The 24,012-nt window shown below is 42.2% G+C and overlaps 2 protein-coding genes across 8 annotated transcripts in view; both read left to right on the top strand.

Moving 5' to 3' along the window:
* The window catches only part of LOC117965850 (E3 ubiquitin-protein ligase TRIM39-like), a 121,077-nt gene that overhangs the window by 41,232 nt on the left and 55,833 nt on the right, over positions 1 to 24,012 (top strand). The window lies entirely within an intron of this gene.
* LOC117965877 (zinc finger protein 664-like) lies at positions 1,668 to 15,888 on the top strand. The gene is made up of 3 exons (XM_059011903.1): positions 1,668 to 2,560; positions 3,807 to 4,281; positions 13,247 to 15,888. Exons 2-3 carry the CDS (start codon positions 3,837 to 3,839, stop codon positions 14,038 to 14,040), a joined length of 1,239 nt encoding a protein of 412 aa, XP_058867886.1. The 5' UTR covers positions 1,668 to 2,560; positions 3,807 to 3,836; the 3' UTR covers positions 14,041 to 15,888.

Genomic DNA, 24,012 nt, shown 5'->3' with positions numbered 1-24,012 from the left:
AGGTGATTTTCAAAGAAAAGAAACAGGATGATTCTTAGAAGTTACATTTTTTTGATGAGAGTTAATTACGTTTCACAAAAAGATCATCCATTAACTGTTTTTTTACATTTTCCCATTCGTATCACAGTAGAAGATTGAAGGTATCATTTAAAAAGATAAATGGGTTAAACATAATAATCTAATTATTAGAAGACTTAAACACTAAACACAAATGTTTGTGTACATTCACTTTATTATGCAGCAATTTAAACTAAGAATTAAAGAATGCTTTATATTGTGGAGCACATTGTTTTTATGTGTGTATTGTATCACAAAAATATCAGTAATGCTGTTTGAAATATCTAGGCCCGCCCCTTTTTACTGAACTCATTCAAGGAGGAATGTACATTATCAAGCAATGCAGTCTCAGCGGTACAATGTAAAAGCTGAACAGTGTTTTGGTGCCACCTACTGGATACATTGAAGCATTGCATTTTATCGTTTGTAACTTTTGAAGGGCTACAAGCTAACGCCGCTCAAAGAGAATATTGGTGTTATTAATGAAACCTGAGAGATGTCTCGTCATGTTTTGATAATAAACGATTTCTGCAATGCACACATTCTGTAGGCTGCTTATTCACCTTCACTCGTGTTGCTTCTCCTGAATGAATACACTTGGTACAGACCGGGGACAACAACTACAGACCCAAATACAGCTTTACAGAATGTACTGTTGGGCGCAGTAATATAAATGCAGAGTATTGTATGAGAATATTTACCTTTGTTTCCAATCCTCGCAGTCATAAGCAGTTAAACTACTAAAACATTTTAAAAATACTGTAATTGGACTGTTTAATACAAACCTCTCACTCTCTGACGTATATGATCTGATTTCATTATTCATTCAATACATTTAGTTTATTAACCTGCTCTGTCACTCCACTGGGTAGTTATTCATATAATAAAAAGCATTTCATTCAAAGAGCTTTAGTTTTCTAACGCCTCTCAGGTTTTTCTTGTGGAATGGGACGCTTTTTAATCACAATAAGACACCTCAGGACATCTTTTCAAAGCTTTTACACCAGTCTTTAATTAACTCCTATTTATTTTAAAGAGGTAAACCACCTGTTCATTTTACAAAACTAGAATCACACAGCTGAGTAATACACTGTATTTCAAGCCCTCTTCAGCACTCTCAGTGTGTTTAGTTTTTCATGTTGTAACATTAACATGATGTCTTGTCCTTTTTTAAATCAATAGCAGTTAATTAACGGCTGGAGGAAGCGCTTTGATAACGCGTCCCCTCGAGTCTCACAGAGCAGCGCACTCCTTGGCGTGTCTCATTGCTGGTGACTCTTCTGCTGCTGTGGACGCGGCTCTGTTGCCTGGTTTAGTTCGCAGCGCAGTCTGAGGAAGAGTCTAAATCTGTGCCGCTGGACAGCAGGGAGGAATACTGTCCTGGATAAAGAATAGGAGACAACAATACAGTTTAAGAGAAACTAAATGAAAGCATGGGGTAGAAATAGCAGAGGTTACTGCCTGGGAGTTTACTCGTAAAGAATGACCTTTCTGCGACCCTGTGCTGTATTGCAGGGAGGAATACTGTCCTGGATAAAGAATAGGAGACAAGAATACAGTTTAAGAGACACTAAATAAAAGCATGGGGTAGAAATAGCAGAGGTTACTGTCTGGAAGTTTACTCGTAAAGAATGACCTTTCTGCGACCCTGTGCTGTATTTACCAAAAACAAGTTCACACGCACTGAACCTGCAAGACTAGCGAAGAGAAAGCTATGAAACTGCGAGCATGCCTGCGCCATTGTGGATCTGTTTGTGACAACGACGCTCAACTTGAATTAACCTGATATACTTCTAAAAACATTATCAGGGGTATCGCGTTAGTGTTTGAACATCTCACTCTGAAGAAGAGGACGGGAAATATCAATATAATTACACGAAACACAGATTATATATCTGCGTGAAACTCGCAGCATCGACGCTGCTGCCGCCTGATAGAGAAAGGACTATACCAACTCCGGCATGGGGGAGGGGTTACCTGAATTCAAATTGTATTCACTGGGGAAAATATAGAGCTACAAACAGCTCGATTATGATGTTAAAATTGAAAGTCATATTCATTTTTTATTAAAAGATCCCCGGTATCACAATTTCCTTTGCGGTCCATATTAGATGAATTGTCAGACCGCGCTGATCGGTTTGTATTTTGTGATTGGTATATTCCTCGTCCTGTGGGAGACAGACCCGTTCAGACACTGAGGGAGAGCAGAGAGGAGGTGAGAGAGTCTGCATGGAGCTCTACAATGTGTTTATAAACTACAGAGCGCTGTTATATTGTATTATTTTGAAAGGTCCGGGTTGTAGTGTGGTAGGAGCGCGTTGTTTTATCTGTTCAGACACTGAGGGAGAGCAGAGAGGAGGTGAGAGAGTCTGCATGGAGCTCTACAATGTGTTTATAAACTACAGAGCGCTGTTATATTGTATTATTTTGAAAGGTCCGGGTTGTAGTGTGGTAGGAGCGCGTTGTTTTATCCGTTCAGACACTGAGGGAGAGCAGAGAGGAGGTGAGAGAGTCTGCATGGAGCTCTACAATGTGTTTATAAACTACAGAGCGCTGTTATATTGTATTATTTTGAAAGGTCCGGGTTGTAGTGTGGTAGGAGCGCGTTGTTTGTGTGTGTGTGTGTGTTGTATTTGTGAAGCGGCGTGTCTGTGTCAGCGCGTTTGTTTTTATTCTCATCCTCTCATTCACAGTCTGCGTGTTTCAGGGCTGACAGCTTCGCGGGTTTCCAGACAGATTCTCATTGTTCTGAAAGCGTCTCGCGGGTCAATACGGGTTTCGTTCTGTTACCCGGAGCGCGCGCCGGCTGCTCTTGGCTGCTGTCTTTCTGACGTCACACGCAGCTTGTAGAGAAGCGCGTCTCCAAACCTCGCAGCGCAGCTCAGTGACGCGCTTGAAAACGCGACACAGCATTCCCTAATAACACTTGCCATGCATTATGACTTCAAAGCCATCACTGTAAGGCGACGACCTTATTATTTATTGATTTTATTTTGTTTTATTTTACTTTATTATTTCTTTGATCACCAATTGCCATGGCAACACACTGTTTATTTATGTAGTACTTATTTTAAGGTAATAAATAAACACAATTCTCTAGGGATTTATTTATTTTTAATTCTTATTACTCTCTTACATCTCATTACATTATGTATGTGTGTGGAGATTAGATAAAGGGCTATTTGGAAGAGAAAATATGAGGCACTTTTTTACACAGAGAATTGTGAGAGTCTGGAGCCAACTCCCCAGTAACGTTGTTGAAGCGACACCCTGGGATCCTTCAAGAAACAGATTCTAATAATAATAATACTAACAATCTTTAGTGTTATATAGCGCCTTTCACAGTGGACCACCATCACAAAGCAGTGTGTGAGCTATGCATCAGCTGCAGAGTCACTTACAACAACGTCTCACCTGAAAGACGGAGCACAAGGAGGTGAAGTGACTTGCTCAAGGTCACACAATGAGTCAGTGGCTGAGCTGGGATTTGAACCGGGGACCTCCTGGTTACAAGCCTGTTTATTTAACCACTGGACCACACAGCCTCCTAAAAGGAACAATAAGCTCCTAACAACCAGGTTTGAGGACAAAATGACTCTGCTGATCAGTCTTTAAGAGAATGTATTATAAAATACCAAACATACTTATTAAACGAAAAGAGAACTCTAGTAACTTTCATCCATCATTCTTGAGATTAGAGAGATATAATCCTATAGCACTATATTTAAATAAATGCATTTCTTTTTCAGCTGCTACTAAGCAGAATCCTGTGTGCTGCCATGGACAGTGTGAAGATGGAATCTGTCCAGATTAAAGAGGAGTTCTCTGAACCTGAACTTGTCCCCTTTAGAGCGGAGATCGCTGGGCTGGCTTCCCTCCCCATTAAACAGGAGCTCTGTGAGATGCAATGTGACAGCAGTCAGCCAGAGGTATCTGAGATTAAAGCTGAGCACAGTGAATTGGAGATCTCTCAGACAGAAGAACCCCTTCCTGTGAAACAAGAAGAGGTGCTGGAAATTAACCATATTAAACAGGAGCCCCCTGAAGTAGAGTTTGCCCACATGGAACCAGGGAAGGAAGAATCCGAGGACTTCAAACCAAACATCCCTAAGCTGGAGAGAGTCTGTGTGAGAGAGCAAGGTGCTGGAGAGGAAGGCTCTCCCAACAGCATGCAAGGAGGTGGAAAGGAAGACGGGCAGTCACATTCAGAATGCAATCTAGCAGGTGAGTGACTCCCAGTAGCTGTGACATTGTCATTCTAGATTGCGTGATAGTGTGGCAGAGAGGGAGGGAGGGAGCATGTGGGTTACATTACTAGCTATTTGTTTTTCCTGTACCACTCACACCAGTTCAGGATAGGACTCACTACTGGTGATCTTAAGATACAGATATAAGCCTCTTTCACACGGGCACTCCTACCCGATTATACCAAGGGGGAGAAGAGCTAAAGTACTGTATATAACATTAGAAATGTTCAGTGTCTAAATAGAGGGATATTATTGTACATGTGTAGCGTTATTAGGGGTGCTTGATTCCATTACATTTATTTTAGACTTTTACAAATAGTTAGTTTAAACGTTCAAGTAAAAACATTGAGAGTGCTATATCTTTTTAAATAAATCGCTTTCTGTAAATGATCGCACAGCCTATATGTCTGTAAAAATGTCTTCTGATTGTTCAGTGCTTTACCTCAGCTTTTCAACTCTCCTTAAATAATGCAGTTGATCCTGTTAAGTCGAGGTGCAGTCGGCACCCTCATTTCATATTCGATTATCGTATAGACATTTATCAATGATTATCCATGCATTGAGGTTTTATTTTTCAAAATAAACAAACGTTAGTTTTTTTTTTTTTTTTAACAGACGCTCTAATAACTAAAACAGTGTGTGCATAATAGTTAAACAAAAAGGCACGACTTGCATTCAAATGAGAACACTTCAATTATATAAAAAACAAAAAATACAAAGGACTTACATTTAACAACTGAAAAGAATATGCATGCGTCTGCATCAGATTAACATTGTAATAATAATTTAAAATACTGTGTTTAACAGAAGTAATTTCTGAACTATGGTTTTTCAATACTGTTCATATTTTATGTCCAAAAGCAAAGCGTTTGAATTAATCTCTCAAATCATGACTAATGTAACAATTGTACTAAATTCATCTTATTTTTTTATAATATTGCCATATAATCCAAACACAGCATGCTTTGAAACAAAAGGTAATTGGTAGATTTAATATATTAAAAAAGTGTTTTTCTTAATTTTTAAATGAAGAAACCGTGCATCCAATAGGCCTGCTTGTGATTGGTCTTCTCCAAGACGAATGTAAAGGCTTGAAGTGTGTATCCTAGCAACGCTCTAATCTGCCGTACCAGCACACGAAGCAGCACACTCACACTCAAGGATTTAATGCAAACCAGCAAGACTTTACACTGGATACGAATTCCATGCATCGATTCACCAATATGTAATCGAAGCTCGGTAAAATCTAAGGACAGGTCATTAATGCATAGATTCATTGTTGCGCCCCTAATATATATAAGAACATATCAATATATATAATAGGAATATAACATATTTCTTTAACAAGTAGTCGTGATTATCTGTCATGACATCCACATGAGCTTGTGGATTCAAACAAATGCTACCTTGATCTGTAAAGCACATCAAAACGTAAATAAAACAAGACAACTGCAAAAAAAAAAAAAAAAAAAAAAAAAAAGTCAGGGAAATCAAATAAATGCATTTTCAAAATACTTGGTTTTGTTTTGCTTGGAATGTTTTGGTATAAATCAGCTTTTAAGGTTTTCGTTTTCGTCTTGTGTTTCTGTGGTGAAGCACGGGACCTAGCGCTCACTACAAACTGTTTTGTGTTCTATGGAGCATCATAAGGGAAAAATTAAAAAGTTAATTCATAAATTGGCTTGTCAATTCATAAGTTCATTCTTAAATTTATAAATGAATTTGTAAGTTAATTGGTCAATTCTTGCATTCAATCGTAAATTAGCAGTTTGGCAGTTGATCTTTTTAGACTTCATGTTTGAACATTGTCAGTCACACGAGAGGGGGCGTCTACAATCGATAGTGCTGCCAGCGGTTGTTTAGGCCTTCGTGACGTCGCTGTGCTGCTAGCAGAGGCAAAACTTTGGTTTCAAAAGTGGGGGGAGGGGGGAAGGGGGACAGTTTCTGTAGCTCGGGGATACATGAAGATTATTCAATCTGAAGTAATCCAATATGTTACACAAGTATAACAAAGCATTGAATCCCTTGCATGTCTAATTAAAAGATCAAAGACATTCCTGCAGCAATCATTCAAAACAATACATTATTGGCACAGTTGCCATGAGTGATGCGTGTGGCAGAGAGAAGCGACTGAACATAAGTGGGGCAAGTATGACCACATTATTGTGCATCTCAATTTTGTATTTGTAATTGCAAATCTCATTTCTTTTTCCTTGTAGATTGCTAATCTCCTGTAAAATGAATCTGATGAAATCAAACTGTCTCGATCTGTCAGAATGACTCGAATTGACTCAAGCCAGATAGGTGACTTGACTCGAGCAAACTGTGACTCGACTCGATCTTGGCATGTCAAGGACTCGACTCAATCTTGGCATGTCAAGGACTCGACTCGAGCTTGGCACGTCAGAGACTCGACTCGAGCTTGGCATGTCAAAGACTCGACTCGAGCTTGCCATGTCAGAGACTCGACTGGAGCTTGGCATGTCAAGGACTCGACTCGAGCTTGGCATGTCAAAGACTCGACTCGAGCTTGGCATGTCAGAGACTCGACTCGAGCTTGGCATGTCAGAGACTCGACTCGAGCTTGGCACGTCAGAGACTCGACTCGAGCTTGGCATGTCAAAGACTCGACTCGAGCTTGGCATGTCAGAGACTCGACTCGAGCTTGGCATGTCAGAGACTCGACTCGAGCTTGGCATGTCAAGGACTCGACTCGAGCTTGGCATGTCAGAGACTCGACTCGAGCTTGGCACGTCAGAGACTCGACTCGAGCTTGGCATGTCAAAGACTCGACTCAATCTTGGCATGTCAAGGACTCGACTCGAGCTTGGCATGTCAGAGACTCGACTCGAGCTTGGCATGTCAAAGACTCGACTCGAGCTTGGCATGTCAGAGACTCGACTCGAGCTTGGCATGTCAGAGACTCGACTCGAGCTTGGCATGTCAAAGACTCGACTCAATCTTGGCATGTCAAGGACTCGACTCGAGCTTGGCATGTCAGAGACTCGACTCGAGCTTGGCATGTCAAGGACTCGACTCGAGCTTGCCATGTCAGAGACTCGACTGGAGCTTGGCATGTCAAGGACTCGACTCAATCTTGGCATGTCAAGGACTCGACTCGAGCTTGGCACGTCAGAGACTCGACTCGAGCTTGGCATGTCAAAGACTCGACTCGAGCTTGCCATGTCAGAGACTCGACTGGAGCTTGGCATGTCAAGGACTCGACTCGAGCTTGGCATGTCAAAGACTCGACTCGAGCTTGGCATGTCAGAGACTCGACTCGAGCTTGGCATGTCAGAGACTCGACTCGAGCTTGGCACGTCAGAGACTCGACTCGAGCTTGGCATGTCAAAGACTCGACTCGAGCTTGGCATGTCAGAGACTCGACTCGAGCTTGGCATGTCAGAGACTCGACTCGTGCTTGGCATGTCAAAGACTCGACTCGACTCGAGCTTGCCATGTCAAAGACTCGACTCGAGCTTGGCATGTCAAAGACTCGACTCGACTCGAGCTTGCCGTGTCAAAGACTCGACTCGACTCAAGCTTGCCATGTCAAAGACTCGACTCGACTCGAGCTGGCCATGTCAGAGACTCGACTCGAGCTTGCCATGTCAGAGACTCGACTCGAGCTTGGCACGTCAGAGACTCGACTCGAGCTTGGCACGTCAAAGACTCGACTCGAGCTTGGCACGTCAAAGACTCGACTCGAGCTTGGCATGTCAGAGACTCGACTCGAGCTTGGCATGTCAGAGACTCGACTCGCGCTTGGCATGTCAAAGACTCGACTCGAGCTTGGCATGTCAGAGACTCGACTCGAGCTTGGCATGTCAGAGACTCGACTCGAGCTTGGCATGTCAGAGACTCGACTCGAGCTTGGCATGTCAGAGACTCGACTCGACTCGAGCTTGCCATGTCAAAGACTCGACTCGAGCTTGGCATGTCAAAGACTCGACTCGACTCGAGCTTGCCGTGTCAAAGACTCGACTCGACTCGAGCTTGCCATGTCAGAGACTCGACTCGAGCTTGGCATGTCAGAGACTCGACTCAAGCTTGGCATGTCAAAGACTCGACTCGACTCGAGCTGGCCATGTCAGAGACTCGACTCGAGCTTGGCATGTCAGAGACTCGACTCGAGCTTGGCATGTCAGAGACTCGGCTCGCGCTTGGCATGTCAGAGACTCGACTCGACTCGAGCTTAGCATGTCAGAGACTCGACTCGACTCGAGCTTGGCATGTCAAAGACTCGACTCGAGCTTGGCATGTCAAAGACTCGACTCGAGCTTGGCATGTCAGAGACTCGACTCGAGCTTGGCATGTCAGAGACTCGACTCGCGCTTGGCATGTCAAAGACTCGACTCGCGCTTGGCATGTCAAAGACTCGACTCGACTCGAGCTTGGCATGTCAGAGACTCGACTCGAGCTTGGCATGTCAAAGACTCGACTCGACTCGAGCTTGCCATGTCAAAGACTCGACTCGAGCTTGGCATGTCAGACTCGACTCGACTCGAGCTTGGCATGTCAAAGACTCGACTCGACTCGAACTTGGCATGTCAAAGACTCGACTCGACTCGAGCTTGGCATGTCAGAGACTCGACTCGAGCTTGGCATGTCAAAGACTCGACTCGACTCGAGCTTGGCATGTCAAAGACTCGACTCGAGCTTGGCATGTCAGAGACTCGACTCGAGCTTGCCATGTCAAAGACTCGACTCGAGCTTGGCATGTCAGAGACTCGACTCGAGCTTGGCATGTCAAAGACTCGACTCGACTCGAGCTTGCCATGTCAAAGACTCGACTCGAGCTTGGCATGTCAGACTCGACTCGACTCGAGCTTGGCATGTCAAAGACTCGACTCGACTCGAACTTGGCATGTCAAAGACTCGACTCGACTCGAGCTTGCCATGTCAAAGACTCGACTCGAGGGTATGAGTAGAGGACGTAGTGAAAGTAATCTGTTCCTTTGTAAATGATTAGAAACAAACCAAAAAGAACCGGTGACTGAAAAACGTGAGTGTTGTGTTTGTTTGTTTGTTTGTTTCTAAGACTAGTAACACAATCTGGAGCTGCAGCCGCAGGCCAGCATCAAACCCGGACACCAGCACTTTCCTCACCACAACAAATTGTATTACACACCACGAGCACTAAAATCACTCACTAAAGAACTGTGTCTGTGTTTTGTGTTACGTGTGGGTGTTAAAAGAACGGGACTTTTTGTTACGGGTCAAACCCGGGGATTCTAATTGAAGTGTGTGACAGGAAATGACCGAGGTTGAGACTCAGAGACAGTTTAAACATTCAAAATAAAGCTTTTAATAAACAAAAATACAAAATAAACCGGCACAAGGGCCAAACAAAAAGGTTTTAAAACACAAAATACAAACAAAACGAAACTTACAAAAGAATAAAGCTTCCAGGCTTGGCATTGCCTTCACTGGATTCAAAAACAAACAACAGAAAAACAGCACACACAAAACACTCTTGTTTCTTCTAGAACACTCTCTCTAGCCAGGGCCTCTCCCCTGGCTTTTATCCCCTGTGGCTGGAATTAATCAATAATTGCTGATTATTCAATTAGGGCTCCAGCCACATTCTCACATGTTTTCCTGGCAGGGAGGAATTTTAACCCCCTCCCTGCCAGTCCCAACCACGTTCATAAAGACGGGGCAGTCCCCCGTCACAAAGTGATACAACAGTATTATTTACAGCTGATTGCCGTCAGCCTCTGGACATTGTGAAACCAATACACACCCTTGCACCTGGATATAATTGTGTGTCTGTTTTCTTGCACCTGGATATAATTGTGTCTGTTTTCTTCTGCACTGCTGCATTACCGTCATCTGCACTCACTTACCCACTTTGCCACAGCGTCCCTGTGTGTGGTTGCTGCTAATACTTTCTAAGGACCTGTCATTGTTATGAGTAATTAGTGGGGCTTGCAAAGCAAGAGTCTCCACTTTAAATCTTCAACATACTACTTTTTCTTCTTCTTATTCTTCGGCACGCTACTCCTCTTACACCGTTTAAGCTACAAACGCTGTTCAAACTTTAAAATGCATTGACCGGTCTGGAATAGTGTGCTTGTATACAATTTGTTCATATCTTTTATACTTTTTAAACTATTAAGCTTTTTGTCCTTTTTTTGTCCATCTTCATTCACTTTAATGGGACTTTTTTCAACATTCTGAAGCTCCCCATTGTTTAAAAACTCCCAGACTTCCAACATTGTATTTACTGTAAACGGTGTAACTTTTGACACAAATCAGCTACTTTGACCACTTACCCAACAAGCAAGACAAAAAGTTAGAGCATATGGAATCTCTCTCTACTTCTCTGCTATTCAAATCTGAAATCAAAACAGAAATAACTTTTACCAATCTAGAGATACACCTGTTTTAGTAACCGCACCAACTACTTTTTCTGTGAACTTTTAGAAATAACTGTTATTTTGACCACTTTCCCAACAAGTTAGACAAATACTTAGGACAAATGAAATCTTCCTCTACTTCTCAGCTATTCAAATATGAAATCAAAACAAGAATGACGTCTACCAATCATTTTAGTAACCGCATCAACTTCTTTCAGTAGCCTACTTCCCACTGTTGAATTTACTGTGATAGAACTTTGAAATTGAAAACTTTGAAATTTCAAATTATAGCACATTCTAAGCATGAGACAATTAGTAAACAATGTGACTGTTGACACAAATCAGCTACTTTGACCACTTTCCCAATAAAGCAAGCCCCACAACTTTACTTGTAAAGTTACCATCTAGTTAGAGGTTGAGTATTCAAAACTTTTATTCTTGGTATATTCGAATATCTTTCCCACCCCTAACAAAAAACCTTAAGTGCTCTGGTTTTTCTGTTCCGTACCACATCATGGATCGCTATTGCTGTGTTACCTGACAATGTTGGCAATAATCCTGACGCTACATACATGCTCAAATTTGTTGGTACCGTTACAGCTTATTGAAATAATGCTTCATTCCTCCTGAAAAGTGATGAAATTAAAAGCAATTTTATCATGTATACTTGTATGCCTTTGGTATGTCATAGAATAAAGCAAAGAAGCTGTGAAAAGAGATGAATTATTGCTTATTCTAGAAAGATATTCTAAAATGGCCTGGACACATTTGTTTGTACCCCTTAGAAAAGATAATAAATAATTGGATTATAGTGATATTTCAAACTAATTCGTTTCTTTAATTAGTATCACACATTTCTCCAATCTTGTAATCAGTCATTCAGCCTATTTAAATGGAGAAAAGTAGTCACTGTGCTGTTTGGTATCATTGTGTGCACCACACTGAACATGGACCAGAGAAAGCAAAGGAGAGAGTTGTGTGAGGAGATAATAGACAAGCATGGTAAAGGTAAAGGCTACAAGACCATCTCCAAGCACCTTGATGTTCCTGTGACAACAGTTGCAAATATTATTAAGAAGTTTAAGGTCCATGGAACTGTAGCCAACCTCCCTGGGCGCAGCCGCAAGAGGAAAATTGAACAGAAGGATAGTGCGAATGGTAGAAAAAGAACCAAGGATAACTGCCAAAGAGATACAAGCTGAACTCCAAGGTGAAGGTACGTCAGTTTCTGATCGCACCATCTGTCGCTTTTTGAGCGAAAGTGGGCTCCATGGAAGAAGACCCAGGAGGACTCCACTTTTGAAAGAAAAACATAAAAAAGCCAGACTGGAATTTGCTAAAATGCATATTGACAAACCACAATCCTTCTGGGAGAATATCCTTTGGACAGATGAGTCAAAACTGGAGCTTTTTGGCAAGTCACATCAGCTCTATGTTCTCAGACGAAAAAATGAAGCTTTCAAAGAAAAGAACACCATACCTACAGTGAAACATGGAGGAGGCTCGGTTATGTTTTGGGGCTGCTTTGCTGCGCCTGGCACAGGGTGCCTTGAATCTGTGCAGGGCACAATGAAATCTCAAGACTATCAAGGCATTCTGGAGCGAAACGTACTGCCCAGTGTCAGAAAGCTCTGTCTCAGTCGCTGGTCATGGGTCCTCCAACAGGATAATGACCCAAAACACACAGCTAAAAGTACGCAAGAATGGATAAGAACAAAACATTGGACTATTCTGAAGTGGTCTTCTATGAGTCCTGATCTGAATCCTATCGAACATCTATGGAAAGAGCTGAAACTTGCAGTCTGGAGAAGGCACCCATCAAATCTGAGACAGCTGGAGCAGTTTGCTCAGGAAGAGTGGCCAAACTACCTGTTAACAGGTGCAGAAGTCTCATTGAGAGCTACAGAAAATGTTTGATTGCAGTAATTGCCTCTAAAGGTTGTGCAACTAAATATTAGGTTAGCGGTCCCATCATTTTTGTCCATGCCAGCTTAACTTTAAGCTGGTGTAACCCAGTGCAAGCCCCCACAGCTGAAATTCATATACTTTAATCCACTCCTCCACCATTGTTGAACTCCATGGCAGTGCTTGACAACACAGTGGGGCTTGGGCACAGAAATATCGCACGTGCACGTCCAGCGATCTTTGAGAAACTGCCTCTGCACAGGGGATACACAATTCTATGGGTTACAGAAGTCTGCATAACACCCTTCAGGACAATTTGATTTTGAAATGCATGCCTCGGTTTGAATGTCAGTGAAGTCAAGTTTTATCTGTATATTTAGTTTGCCTATGTGTTAATCTGGCCCTGCACATGCCCTAAGAGTTAGTTCGTACATCACTGCAGATGAATGTGATACATCCGGCGCAGACCCCATGCGATTTCAGGTCACAGACACATGAGAAAAGCCTGTACGACTTTCCAAAAAATAGGCATGTCGCAAGAGTGTGTGTGACGTAATTCCGACCTGTCACACAGGGTCAGAGACCCTCGACAAATTATGTCGGAGTCTGAATTATGAACCAACCTTAAGCCTACAAGCAGTCCCTCTTACTTTCTTTCTTGTTCATGTTTTCCAGGTTCCAGTCCAGCAGCTAAAGCGAGGGCAGGCGGTGGAGAATATCCTGACTGTGGGAAAGGTTTCATGCAGATAGGGCATTTAAACAAAACCCAGCGAACTCACACAGGCGAGAAACCGTATTGCTGCACTGACTGTGGGAAGAGTTTCAGACAGTCAAACAGCCTTGTTTTACACCAGCGAACTCACACAGGCGAGAAACCGTGTCACTGTTCTGACTGTGGGAAGAGTTTCAGTCGGTCAGACAGCCTTGTTTCACACCAGCGAACTCACACAGGAGAGAAACCGTATCAGTGTTCTGACTGTGGGAAGAGTTTCAGTCGGTCAGACAGCCTTGTTTCACACCAGCGAACTCACACAGGAGAGAAACCGTATTACTGCTCGGACTGTGGGAATAGTTTCAGTCGGTCAGACCACCTTGTTTCACACCAGCGAACTCACACAGGAGAGAAACCGTATCACTGCTCGGACTGTGGGAATAGTTTCAGTCGGTCAGACCACCTTGTTTCACACCAGCGAACTCACACAGGAGAGAAACCGTATCACTGTTTTGACTGTGGGAAGAGTTTCAGACAGTTAGGAAGCCTAAAAGAACACCAGCGAGTTCACACAGGAGAGAAACCGTATCACTGTTCTGACTGTGGGAAGAGTTTCAGTCAGTTAGGAAGCCTAAAAAAACACCAGCGAGTTCACACAGGAGAGAAACTGTGTTGCTGCTCTGACTGTAGGAAGAGTTTCCATCTTAAACAAGCCGTTCAAAAACACCAGCGAATTCACAGAGGAGAGGAACCTTAAAGACTATTTTGTGTATCACTCTTAACCCTTTGTGGTCCATTTTTTCAGCATGTATGTTTTGTGTATCACTCTTAAGAGCATGCATTTGAAAATGTAAAAATGCAAATCAACTCTCTTGCTCTCTGTCAAAGTGGGCGGTGACGCTAACACATCACAAGAGGCTTCTCTGCTGTCAGTTTTCTCTGCAGTCAGTACCTGGGAGCGAAAATATGCAGAAAGGAAACTATTCCACACCTCATCTGATGGACGAGTTGGGATAAATCAATAACTCGGTGTGGAAATGAGTTTCAGAGTTTAACATTTGAACTTCATTAACTTGAAAATAAATAAATTGATGGGAATGAGTATCCAGACCCCTGATGTAGCATCCCAGAGACGAGACTGCAGCGTCCTTACTGGGCAACCGCCTGGAGGATGGGTCTTGGAAATTCATCACTATTCAAAAACGTATGAAAACTGATAGTGTTGCAGCAGGCATGTGTACGGATCTTGGGTACAGAAAGTCATAGCGGTTTCATCCCTGGCTCTTTCTTGCTCTTTTGCAATATCTTGCACTTGGTGACAAATTCCCAATGAAAATGTAGCTGAGCTATGACTATTAATCAGGATTCGTACGCTAGTCTGGAAGTCTGGAAAAAGTATGGAAAAATGCAAAACTGATTTCCAGGGCTTGAAAATGCTTGAAAAACCACGTCTCCGTTATGAAAGTCTTGAAAAAGTCTGGAATTTTACTAGCATCACGGGAGAAATGAAAATGATTCTGCGATTACTTTTATTATTAATAATAATTGATCTCTAAAGCGGGTCAGCAGCTCTAGCAGTAACTGTCTAGACAGTTTACTAGTAGCAGCTATGTTGCTTGTGACCAAATCCCGCGAGGATTGCCCCGTGTAACACCCCTGACAACGCCCTGACAACTCAAAAGCAATCCTATCCAGTCAGCGCACTGGTATATGTCACATGACTGTCTGTTCCAGTGAAACGAAGGGTAAAATGGAGTCTATGACAGCCAAGGCTATGATTTTTAAACACAGTTACAGACTGGAATTACAAGCTGCTGTTCTCTGCTCACCGAGATTCACATTGTGTTATCTTGTTGTTACCTTTATTAAATCGTTAATGTTATTTCCCAACCCAGGAAAAAAAAAATCGAATACGATAGTTAGGGTGTATTCACACTGGGTTCATTTCAAACATCCTCAGTTCGGTTCATTTGCTTTGAAGCAGTGTATCAATGTGCTAGCTGTTCACACTTGCCTTGTATACAAACGTACTGAGTTTGTTTGGAAATTAACTGGGGCTCGTTTTCGTGGTTCACTTCCATGTTTTCCCAGGACTCAGTTCACTTGTGTTCATATTGAAATAATCAGGGCAGCAGTGTGGAGTAGTGGTTAGGGCTTTGGACTCTTGACCGGAGGGTCGTGGGTTCAATCTCAGGTGGGGACACTGCTGCTGTACCCTTGAGCAAGGTACTTTACCTAGATTGCTCCAGTAAAAACCCAACTGTATAAATGGGTAATTGTATGTAAAAATAATGTGTAAAAAAAAAAATAATAATTGTATGTAAAAATAATGTGATATCTTGTAACAATTGTAAGTCACCCTGGATAAGAGTGTCTGCTAAGAAATAAATAATAATAATCAAGTGAACTCGTTTTTTATTAATAAAAGACCATCGGATGTTTACATTTTCTGGCATTGCTTCTTCACACTATGTAAATATTCAAATACAATAGCAGTACAGCAGCCTTCTGTATATATTGTTTAATGTTTTGCTTTTTTTCATTTATATAAAATCCTCGTATATTGAAAAAAAAACTACGGTATTGTAATAATGACAACAGATATTGTTTAGGGATATAGCTCCTCGTGTAAAACATTAGCATAGAGTGTGTACAGCGATGAATTTCATTTAATCAAGACAACAGCGAACACGTAATTCATACCTGGAAACTATTTGTCAAACTCTGAGACTGACATCCTACTGTATAGCATTGTTTTATTTCTTTAAGTTTACTAAACCAAAATCAGGAACATATAATAATTTAGAAAAAAAAATCTGGTCCTTTTTTAATATAATACTTTGTATTTTTTTTTTTTTTTTTTGCAGCAGCACTGGTAAACATATTTACGTACACACCAAGTATAACTTTAACAAACAGACATTTGTTAAAAACTGGACAACAAGCCAAAAATGGAATGTTTAACTTTTTAACTTGCATACTGTGCTATATTGTATAATAAAGTTGGTGCTTGCACACTCCCTCGCACAACATCGTATACAGTAATCCACATGCAGCTGTATTTTCTGCAAATGTGATTTTTTTTTTCCAATGTCAGTGATGAATCATGAAAGCGATTGAAGGCAGTTGACATCATTCAACATGAACTTGAACAATTCTACAAAAAAAAGAAAACAGCTTTTTAAAAAAAAAGAAAAAGAGGTTATAGCAATCGCACCAGCCGACCGGAGCCATGGTAATTAATAAATTCCCAGGTATGTTGATATTACAGCAAATGCATTGGGTTTTGTCAGTCTGATTTTTTTATTTTTTTCTGATCAAATTTCTAACAATGCCATTGTTTCCCCCGTTGTCCATATCACTCATCTGGACATTTTTACCACCTGTTTGTGTATGCAGTAACTGTACGCTACTGTACAGCCAAATCTACCGGGTTCGTTTCCTATTTGCAAAAGAACCGAGACCGTCCAGTGTTCACATTCACGTTTTTTAAGCGAACCAAACTCTGTTCTTTTGCCAAACGGTCTGAGACGATCTCTTCTAGTGGTCTCAGTTCAGTTCAGTTCGGTTTGTTTGCCAATCGAACTTTGATGTTCACACTGCTCTCCAAACGAACCGAACCGTACTGAGTACGAAAAAAAGCTCCAGTGTGAACAGGCCCTTATTATCACCGACTCGGATTTTAAAAAAAAATTAACTCTTTCTGCAGCCCCTTGGTTTGTACAAACGTAGCATGTTAACATCGCTTTTTTCATTTCTTTAATGTGATTAATAAAACGTACCGGTAATTTTAAATGTATGGTGCTTGCTTGTAACTTACAGTACCGAGTGCAGCAACTGTCTCGGATCCAAACCGTTAGCTGAGTGTACTATTTACATCCTCGCTATATGGCCTTCATTATACGATTAAATACTGATTTTAAAATCAAACTGCTGCTGATGTTCACTCGTACAGCTCTATGCAACCGGCACGGCAAAGTAACATTGATTTTTTATTTTTATTTTTTAAAAATAATGAACCAAGATTTAAATTAACTTTTGCAATTGAAACAAAACAGTTTATAGTGTTTGATTTGGATTGTCCTTTTACTATAGCGAACAAAAGGCTCTGGATCCAAACAGGGTTGTTCTAGCGAGGGTGTGCTGTATTCAGTGTTTGACTTGTATGTTTAATATACCACACTTGCACATTTGTTATTTCATTTTTGTTGTTTTTCACCTCCCATAGTGTTCAACATTTAACAGAGGATATAAAGAAGTTTGGCTCAGAATCCAATCTCATCCCTTACAAAAAAGTAATATACTGCAAGTGCACTTGTGCCAAAATTGTCTGGTTTTAGTATCCTATTGGTACCATTATACTATCCTATTTTGACATAAGTATACTTGCAGTATACAACTTTTTGTATTATTTTTGTAAATAATGCAACATAGTTCTCAAATATTGGGCGTTTCTTAGATTGTATCTTACTTCTCTTTTGCATACCTGCATTGTCTCTTCCTAGATATGCACCTCCAGATTCTAACAAATGCTTTTAGAAAACCAGGAGCAACTTCTGCTCTGAATCAAAAAGATATAATGCTCTGCGGCTGCCCGCCTATGTGGATAACTATCGAAAAAATAGTAGAAACTAAAAACACAAGTCTGGGAAAAACAAATGGAAGTCTAGAAAAAAGTATCAAATTTTGATGTTTGAAAAAGTGTATGAACCCGGATTAATGGATGAAGCTTTCATTACAGAGCACAAAATAATCTACAATACAGTGTGGCAATGGAAATAAATGTGGGGTCGGGGTGCTCTATAGATTTAGCTGGTACATCCGCGACCTGGACTGTAAACAATGTAATGCGTTTTGTCCAATTTTTAAATGAAATACTGTAGTGTTTTTTCTCTAGTGTGTGGAATGTCACGGCTCCTCACACCTGTGTCCATGGTCACCTCTGTGTTAATCTCCTAAAGGTTCAAATGGATTTCACTAAAAACATCTGGACGGCAGACTCCCTTTCTACTGCTCTCCTCCTCTCATTCCCCCTCTACTTCCTTTCTCATCCCCCCTCTCCCCCATCCTTCCCTTCATCTCTTTCCTCTCCTCTCTTTTTCCCTCTCTTCTGTGATCCTTATTATTATTATTTATTTCTTAGCAGACGCCCTTATCCAGGGCGACTTACAAGATATCACATTATTTTTACATACAATTACCCATTTATACAGTTGGATTTTTACTGGAACAATCTAGGTAAAATACCTTGCTCAAGGGTACAGCAGAACTGGGGATTGAACCCACAACCCTCCGGTCAAGAGTCCAGAGCCCTAACCACTACTCCACACTGCTGCCCTATCCTTGATGGGAATACATATCCCACATACATAGTCAAAAAAATTATAAAATCTCTACTGCCAAATCAGCGTGTCTTATATTGTGCAGTTACACAGCGCTTCCTCCAGTTTCACCCGACGACAATGCAGCCAAAACAAAGTGAGTGAAGCAAGCTACGGTATTGTAACAGTTAATCATTAGATTAATCATTAGGTTTAGATACTGTGACGTTTTTTTTTGTAATTGCTGTTAGGGCCTTACTCTATATGCTATTATTATTATTATTATTTGTTTATTTAGCAGACGCCTTTATCCAAGGCGACTTACAGAGACTAGGGTGTGTGAACTATGCATCAGCTGCAGAGTCACTTACAATTACGTCTCACCTGAAAGACGGAGCACAAGGAAGTTAAGTGACTTGCTCATGGTCACACAATGAGTCAGTGGCTGAGGTGGGATTTGAACCGGGGACCTCCTGGTTACAAGCCCGTTTCTTTAACCACTGGACCACACAGCCTCCAGTTATAGCTATAGTTTTCAGTACTGACTTTGGATACTGTTTTAATTCTGGAAACCCAAGGGTTTTTTTTTTATTAATCGGTTGGTTTTGCTAAATTGGAGGGAGGGAGGGGAGGGGTTAGGGGAGTTATTTTAAGGTTGGGGTGGAGGGATGGAGGGGAGGGGTTAGGAGAGTTATTTTAAGGTTGGGGTGGAGGGAGGGGAGGGGTTAGGAGAGTTATTTTAAGGTTGGGGTGGAGGGAGGGAGGGGTTAGGAGAGTTATTTTAAGGTTGGGGTGGAGGGATGGAGGGGAGGGGTTAGGAGAGTTATTTTAAGGTTGGGGTGGAGGGAGGGGTTAGGAGAGTTATTTTAAGGTTGGGGTGGAGGGAGGGGAGGGGTTAGGAGAGTTATTTTAAGGTTGGGGTGGAGGGAGGGGAGGGGTTAGGAGAGTTATTTTAAGGTTGGGGTGGAGGGAGGGGAGGTGTTAGGAGAGTTATTTTAAGGTTGGGGTGGAGGGAGGGGTTAGGGGAGTTATTTTAAGGTTGGGGTGGAGGGAGGGGAGGGGTTAGGAGAGTTATTTTAAGGTTGGAGTGGAGGGAGGGGAGGGGTTAGGAGAGTTATTTTAAGGTTGGGGTGGAGGGAGGGGAGGGGTTAGGAGAGTTATTTTAAGGTTGGGGTGGAGGGAGGGAGGGGAGGGGTTAGGGGAGTTATTTTAAGGTTGTGGTGGTGGGAGGGGAGGGGTTTGGAGAGTTATTTTCTTTCTTTCTAATATTATATAGATGAATTGTCTTTATTATGTATGAGATATTTGCTCCCTGTGTTGTCATGAATTTGTATATATTGTATATGTGTGTATGTGGGATTTTAACTGAAACCTCTGAGCCCTCATCATTTCATTCTGCAATGAATTCTCATCCTCAGCACTTTCATTTCTATGCACTTTAGAATATGGTCTTGCATATTATTTTTTTTATTCTAAATCCACAAGCGTTTGTCCCGGATGACCTCTCCCGTGATGATCGCCGCTGCCATGACGACCTATGACATCACCCGCACGTTCCGTATACTTCAGAACACTTTGAGTCATTTTTTGTAAGGCAGTATTAACGCTTTATTGTTTTCAGAAAATAACATCAATACGATTATCAGCTCAGCTGCTAGTGTGTACTAAACACAAGCTCAAATATTCCACTTCCACTCCAGTCTCTGGTAATGCAGCACTATTCCAGTTCCACTCCAGTCTATGGTAATGCAGCACTATTCCAGTTCCACTCCAGTCTCTGGTAATGCAGCACTATTCCAGTTCCACTCCAGTCTCTGGTAATGCAGCTCTATTCCAGTTCCACTCCAGTCTCTGGTAATGCAGCACTATTCCAGTTCCACTCCAGTCTATGGTAATGCAGCTCTATTCCAGTTCCACTCCAGTCTCTGGTAATGCAGCACTATTCCAGTTCCACTCCAGTCTCTGGTAATGCAGCACTATTCCAGTTCCACTCCAGTCTCTGGTAATGCAGCACTATTCCAGTTCCACTCCAGTCTCTGGTAATGCAGCACTATTCCAGTTCCACTCCAGTCTCTGGTAATGCAGCACTATTCCAGTTCCACTCCAGTCTATGGTAATGCAGCACTATTCCAGTTCCACTCCAGTGTGCTGCACACGGCTGGAGAGCTCAATCCCCTCTGCTGACTGCTCCTGATCCTGATCCGAGGTTTTCCTGAGACAGATGTCAGAGACACACAAGGAGGGCTCAGAGTTTAACTGCAGCAATAACAAAAGCTTTAAAGGATGATGACACTTGCTTCAGAGGAATCAAGTCCCATTGAAATCAAAGAGTGCATTTCAGGGTAAGGAGCAGCTGTGTATCAACTGTAAAGACACTGTGTGGAGGCAGCAGCTTTGTGACATTACTGACAAAGGGTTATTATTAATACTCTAGATTGAAGAATCAAAGAATAAAGATTATGAGTCAAATATGTCAAAGCTTTAGATCTTTATCATCTGGAAACCAAAAAGCCAAATTAACCCCGTATAGCATCTTAGGACACAGGTCTAAGTGAAGGGCACTGTTAGAGTTTGTAAGAGGGATTCTTAAAGAGCTAATCAGAAAGTTTCCATCTCCATTTTCAGTGCTGTAAAGGATGATGACAGGTAGAGATAGCGAGTGCTGCCCCCTGTCTGTACACATACTGGATAATACTGACTTACCTTGACTTACCACCAGCGAGACACAGGGAACCTGGAAAAATATATACAGATTGTTCAGTTTCTTTCTTATAATTGTGTTAACAAAAATAAATACAAACTTGCAAAATGTTTATTTTGTAAATGAGCTGTGCATGTTTAATGATGAAATAATGATTCTTAATGAACTATCCCTAAGACTGGGCTGTGCTGTTTAAGAAGAAGCCTGCATGTGTGCTGTGACAGGCCAGGTGAAATGTGTGCACTGACTGGGAGTCTCACCTTGGATCCTGCAGTATTGAAGGAGCAGCAGAGTGAACACAATGAAATGAATCAGAGTGAAGCTCACTCTGTAGCCAATAGCAACAGCGCTGTGCCAGGACGCTGGGGGAAGGAAGGTACAGTATGAGTGTGTGCGAGTGACTTCCATACACTGTGACTGAGCTGATAGGGATTCAAGAACATTACCCTGCTCACACTCGCTCTATAGGAACAGCCTTCAACTTGCCACTCTAAATCTAAAACATTAGTGGGAAATATACACCACTGAATTTGCAAAGTATAAAAACAGTGTCTGTACTGTGCAGTATTTGTTCTCAATCCATTGTGTTGTAATTGCTGGTAATTCTGCAGTCTGTTTAGGCTCTATCTCTTCACACAGGAATATAATGGGTTCACATTTACAAAGAAATATAAATTTAGTGATTGCATTTCGGAAGTGGATTGTAATAATCATTCAATCCATTGTGTTGTAATCGCTGGTAATTCTGTGGTCTGTTTATTTTGTTTCTTCAGGGAATGGGAATATAATGGGATCACAATGTGACCTATTTTACTGTGAGATCACTTTCAATCATCAAGGACAGTCATTTAGGACGGGTTTGTAATCTTACTTTCCACTTCAATGTGTAGCTCCTGGCTGCTCTTCCTCACTCCCTGTGACTCCACAGCACACGTGTAGCTCCCAGTGTGGCTCTTCTCAGTGCTGGCTATGCTGTACAGTGCAGAGTCAGTGCTGTTAGTCACAGGCTCCCCGTCTCTCACAATGGTGTAGTGGAGTTCAGGGTGGGGGGTTTTGTTCACTGCTGCCTCACAGGTCAGGTTAAGAGCCTCTCCCTCCTTCACTGTGGCTCCTGGAGATGCTGTCAGAGTCACCCTGGAGAACAGAGCTATGAAAAGATGACATGAAGACAGGTGAGTGATTGTGAAGCCGTCTGACCAAGATATTCAAATCAATCAGAACCAGCGTCTTCCATAGAGTAGGATTCCCACAGAGCCCCCTGCTCCTTAGAGAGACAGAGGCAGTGCTGGAGTATAGAGGCTCCTTAGAGAGACAGAGGCAGTGCTGGAGTATAGAGGCTCCTTAGAGAGACAGAGGCAGTGCTGGAGTATAGAGGCTCCTTAGAGAGACAGAGGCAGTGCTGGAGTATAGAGGCTCCTTAGACAGAGGCAGTGCTGGAGTATAGAGGCTCCTTAGAGAGACAGAGGCAGTGCTGGAGTATAGAGGCTCCTTAGAGAGACAGAGGCAGTGCTGGAGTATAGAGGCTCCTTAGAGAGACAGAGGCAGTGCTGGAGTATAGAGGCTCCTTTGAGAGACAGGCAGTGCTGGAGTATAGAGGCTCCTTAGAGAGACAGAGGCAGTGCTGGAGTATAGAGGCTCCTTAGAGAGACAGAGGCAGTGCTGGAGTATAGAGGCTCCTTAGAGAGACAGAGGCAGTGCTGGAGTATAGAGGCTCCTTTGAGAGACAGGCAGTGCTGGAGTATAGAGGCTCCTTAGAGAGACAGAGGCAGTGCTGGAGTATAGAGGCTCCTTAGAGAGACAGAGGCAGTGCTGGAGTATAGAGGCTCCTTAGAGAGACAGAGGCAGTGCTGGAGTATAGAGGCTCCTTAGACAGAGGCAGTGCTGGAGTATAGAGGCTCCTTAGAGAGACAGAGGCAGTGCTGGAGTATAGAGGCTCCTTAGAGAGACAGAGGCAGTGCTGGAGTATAGAGGCTCCTTAGAGAGACAGAGGCAGTGCTGGAGTATAGAGGCTCCTTTGAGAGACAGGCAGTGCTGGAGTATAGAGGCTCCTTAGAGAGACAGAGACAGTGCTGGAGTATAGAGGCTCCTTATCGTTTTGCCTGTAAAGGTAACACCAAATGTTTCAGTCAAGACAGGAACAAGCTACAAGAACAGGAAATTGAAACATCCCACAGCACCCTGCCCCCTCCCCTCCCCTTAGATATATCTGCACTGATAATCTGCAAGTCATTCAAATACCGCTATGAACCACAATGAGTTCAGTCCTCACTTACAACAATGTTAGTTATGAGTTTAAGCTCTCAAATCATTAAATACATCTTTTTTTCTTGGTATTGAAAAAAAAGCAATGAGATTATTTTTAAAATGGACAGCATTTACTGTAAATAGATATGCTTTGTCACAGTGTTCTATATAACATCTCTGTTCTATATAACATCACACAGTGTGGGAGAGTGGTAAATGGGGAGTATCAGTCTCTGTATTAGAAGGATCACTTTCCCATGATTTATGTCAGTGTTGATGTCTGGGCACTGTAACGGGGTGCAATTACAGTATTGAACCACTAGAGGTCATCACCACATTAGAACATAAGAAAGTTTCCAAACGAGAGGAGGCCATTCAGCCCATCTTGCTCGTTTGATTGTTAGTAGCTTATTGATCCCAGAATCTCATCAAGCAGCTTCTTGAATGATCCCGGGGTGTCAGC

The sequence above is a fragment of the Acipenser ruthenus genome, chromosome 43 (genome assembly GCF_902713425.1).
Source record: "Acipenser ruthenus chromosome 43, fAciRut3.2 maternal haplotype, whole genome shotgun sequence".
Taxonomy (NCBI): domain Eukaryota; kingdom Metazoa; phylum Chordata; class Actinopteri; order Acipenseriformes; family Acipenseridae; genus Acipenser; species Acipenser ruthenus.
The sequence above is the reverse complement of the archived record's forward strand: the minus strand, read 5'-3'. Positions and strand labels throughout refer to the sequence as shown.

Bases quoted from the DNA above. Each gene is read 5' to 3' on its own strand.
- LOC117965877 (XM_059011903.1), top strand. From the start codon at position 3,837: ATGGACAGTGTGAAGATGGAATCTGTCCAGATTAAAGAGGAGTTCTCT. The intron at 4,282-13,246 runs GTGAGTGACTCC...CATGTTTTCCAG, and splicing joins TTCAGAATGCAATCTAGCAG to GTTCCAGTCCAGCAGCTAAA.